General features: G+C 37.7%; 1 protein-coding gene and 1 long non-coding RNA gene across 2 annotated transcripts; one reads left to right on the plus strand and one right to left on the minus strand.

Annotated features, from left to right (window-relative positions):
* The first annotated feature begins 378 nt into the window (after positions 1-378).
* LOC135149243 (uncharacterized) lies at positions 379-1,904 on the plus strand. The gene is made up of 3 exons (XR_010287543.1): positions 379-511; positions 667-793; positions 1,564-1,904. It is a non-coding gene; the product is annotated as an uncharacterized LOC135149243 (long non-coding RNA).
* Positions 1,905-2,758: 854 nt separating this feature from the next.
* On the minus strand, positions 2,759-3,672 carry LOC135149657 (E3 ubiquitin-protein ligase RING1-like). Its single transcript, XM_064085430.1, has 2 exons — positions 3,433-3,672; positions 2,759-3,346 (listed from the first exon to the last, which is right to left on the minus strand). Exons 1-2 carry the CDS (start codon positions 3,670-3,672, stop codon positions 2,759-2,761), a joined length of 828 nt encoding a protein of 275 aa, XP_063941500.1.
* Between the last annotated feature and the right edge of the window lie 259 nt (positions 3,673-3,931).

A 3,931-nucleotide genomic window follows, 5' to 3' on the forward strand; every position in this document is an offset into this window, starting at 1 on the left:
TTCTCGCAACACGATTCCCGAGATGAAAAAGAAACAATATTATTCCCCCGAAATGAAATGGTACTCCATGTATACTCCTCTCAATGTGTTGTCTTAGATTATCAGATAATATTAATAATAATTATTTATACAGAATTAAAAATACACTATTATATCGCGTAAAAATATTTATAATATACAAAAGTAGTAAAAAATATTTTATAAATCTTAAAAATTTTGCAGATATCAAATTTATTATTTTTAATTATATATCATAATTTTTATTTGTTAGATTGAACATGTATGGCTAGCACACGTTTTCACGAATTGTTTGGGCGGCCTATTGGGGTAAAAGAATACCGCCCTCTCATTTACTTGTATTGTATATCTTTCAAAAACCAAATGTGTATACTCTCTAGTCACAAACTCTCTCTCATGATTCTTTCGGTCTCGCACTTCTCTCTCTTTCAATCTTCACGTCTTCAATTCGATTCTTCTAAGTAATATCACATACTTTACTTCTTGAACGAAGGTAGATGATAAGATTCTCAATAGATCTGCTTTAGCCTCGGGATTGACAGGCTTCAAATTGGGGCATCTTGGAATTGGGGGTTTTGATTTTGACTTTAATTGATTCTGTTTTGATGATTAAGCTTAACTAATTGAACTCTCTCTCTTTACTTTCAGCGTATTGAAGCTTGAAGTTTAATAAATTTGTGCTTTGATTTGATTTTTGGAACATTGGAACTTTGGGTCGTTGGATCTGAGAAGAACAGACAGAGATGTGATAAAGCATCAAAGATGAGATACCTATGTATATTATCCCTAACTCTTTGTCCTTTTCCATCTTTATCTCTCTCTTTGTTGTTATAATTTTGATATCTTAATGTCTGTGTATCAAGATCTATTCTACTGTCAATCCTAATTTTCTCCTTTTTATTATCTTCAATATAGCTTTGATATATATATGCTCACTTCTTAAGTCAAAACTATCACAAATGTGTTCTTTAAATTATCATTCCGATTCATTTAGTTATTATAGAAAAGACTAGTTAAGTTAGTAAATCAAAATTATACTACTAATTAAATGTTTCTATTTATTTGGTTTGTAGTTTTGCATCTGATATCTGTTACAAATTTTTAAGATACGAAACAGTTTTTGTGCAACTTGGCTTTCTGTTTAAATTTTACCAGTAATAATTAGTTCTCGTTGATCATGCCATATGAGGTATGTAGTGTGCTTATTATATAGATAATCAAGGAGGAGCCTAATGATAGACAATTGGATATCTAAAACGGTCAGGAACTCATTGCCTTCTTCTTTGCTTTGTAATTGGCAAGAAACTCTAGCTCTGTCATTTTATTTTGGATTTTGAGTGTATTTATGATTCGGAGCTCTTGATTTATGCAGTGTTATTATTTATATGTCTTCTTAGCTTTTTATGTCAATTTGTTTGTCAAGTTGCACTCTGTTTTTATGCTCTTCTCCAAAATCTTATACAGGCAGTTGAGGAAGTAAAGAACAAGGTTATTTCATTGACTAACATAAGTTGACTAACTATATATATCATTGTTCATGTATAGGCTATGGCGCCAAAAAAGACAAAGGCAAAAAGAAAATGGCTATTTCTCAAGGGATGATGATGGTGATTGCGATGAGGAAGATTGAAATGAAGCTACCTAGCTAGATGAATTATTGGTAGGGATGCTGATTTTTTTTAAACATTGCTTTTGTCTTTTGATTGTTCAGCTGTAATGTATATGATTGTTGGCTTTTGCTAGCTTTTGGCTGATTGTTTAGCTGTAACATTTATGTCGTACATAATTTTATGACTGTCCTTTTGTAAATATATGAATGCTTGTTGGCTTTTAAATTATGTTGTACTAAATTTTAATGGATATGATTCTTGATTTTGGTTTTGAAATTGGATATTGTATGTGCATTGTTGGTTTGGTAAAATAACAGGGATATGGTATAGTTTATAATGTAAATACTGCAATTTTTTGAAATTTTATCTCCAGAAAACCGACCAAATTTGATCATTTCCGACCAAGAATGGTAAAAAAGAACCCAGAAAACCAACCAGATGTATACATTTCCGACCAAATTCATATCCTAAAACCCAGAAAAACGGCCAACTCATTTCTGACCAACTCATTTCCGACCAGATGTATGCAATTTGGGTGGTCGGTTTTATCCCAGAAGCTCCCCCAATGGACCCTGAAAGCCATTTCCGACCAACTCATTTCCGACCACAGGGTGGTCGGTTTTAGCCCAGAAGCTCATCCAATGGACCCTGAAAAGGCATTTCCGACCGACTCATTTCCGACCACAATGTGGTCGTTTTTACAACTGGGCCCCACAGCTGAGCCCTGAACTTCTTTACCGACCAACACATTTCCGACCGTCATTGGTCGGTTTTGAGACAATCCACGTGTATGACACGTCAAAAGTGGGCCAGATTTATCTGATACAATCCACGTGTATATGGACATGGCAACACATTTCCGACCGACAGAATCGGTCGGTTATATAACTCATTTCGGACCGATACGTCATTTCCGGCTCGGTTTAAAGGGACCGACGTGGTCGGTCGGTCGGTGGTCGGAAATGACCTCAAAACCTACCGATTTTGCTTATTTCCGACCGATTTTGGCGGTCGGAAATGCCCACTTTTCTTGTGATTATCAGTACTGCAGTCACAATAATACGAGGATGTACATAAAATATAGGAAAATATAGTGAATAAGGAACAAAAATTACATAGGGCAGATTTACCTAATTTGTGCCCATGTTCTGAGGACAGCTAGAACCTGAATCCCCGCCACTATTATCAGTCCCGGAATTACGAGGCCTGAACATGATACTAAAAGTCCTCTCCACGAAACTCCTAAACTGTCCACCTTCCTCATCATCCCCAGTATCAGTCTGGGACCCAGGAGACCCAAACCTCACATTACCACTTGCATCATTCTCACCTCCAGAAGCAGCAATGCCCCTTGCCCGATTCTCGTAATCAGGATCATCAGAAGGCAACTCATACCTACAAACAGGGCAAGAATTATGCAGTTCCAACCACGGCAACAAACACTCAGAATGATACACATGCTTGGAAGGCATCTGCTTAACAACCATATCCTTCTCAAAATCATCTTGACAGACAGCACACTGTGCCGAATCAGACCCTAACAACTTATCATCAACCACAACATCAGGAAGCCCCTCCACAGCAGTTCTCGAAGCAGGTGGGGTCCCGTATCGATCCGGGTCATTTTCAGCCAGCTCCTGAATTAACTTCTCAAGCCCTTGTCCCATAAAAAAATCCACTAAATTGGAAGGTAAACCCTCACCGCCAGAAGGATGATTCTGAAACACAAACTGAAAGTTGGCCCCACCAGCCCTCGAATTCCCCACATGATAACCCCGGTCAAACTCGGTGCCTCCATGATAACCCAGGTCGGCCCCCTCGGCCCATAATGAACCCCAGTAATCGTCCTAGCATTTGATGGGGCCAACGGGTCAACCGGGTCACGATTAGGGTTCAGCCTCGGGACATCAATTTCCTCAAGAAACCCGTAGCGACAACTGGGGCAGAGTGGATCAGTGTTGGGCATGCGAGAGATGGCCACGTTGTGGTTGCATTGGTGGCAGAAATAGAAATAAAATCGCTCAGTTGCTGCGGCGGAGGCCATAGTTGTCAAGCGAGAGATAGAGACAGAAGAAGTTGTGTCGTCGAAACTAAACCCTAAATGTTGGACTCGTTTCAAATATATATAGGACGTGTCGGCCTATATTATTTGTAAATTGTTGTTTTCTACCTTATATTTTTTATTTAATAATTCACCACCTAGTTTAGCTTATTTATTTATTGTTTTACCTCTTTTTTCCTTACTTTCAGTTATCACAGTACATAATAAAATCATCAAAAAAGTTATACGAAATGATAATAAT

This window comes from Daucus carota, chromosome 9 (assembly GCF_001625215.2).
Source record: "Daucus carota subsp. sativus chromosome 9, DH1 v3.0, whole genome shotgun sequence".
Taxonomy (NCBI): domain Eukaryota; kingdom Viridiplantae; phylum Streptophyta; class Magnoliopsida; order Apiales; family Apiaceae; genus Daucus; species Daucus carota.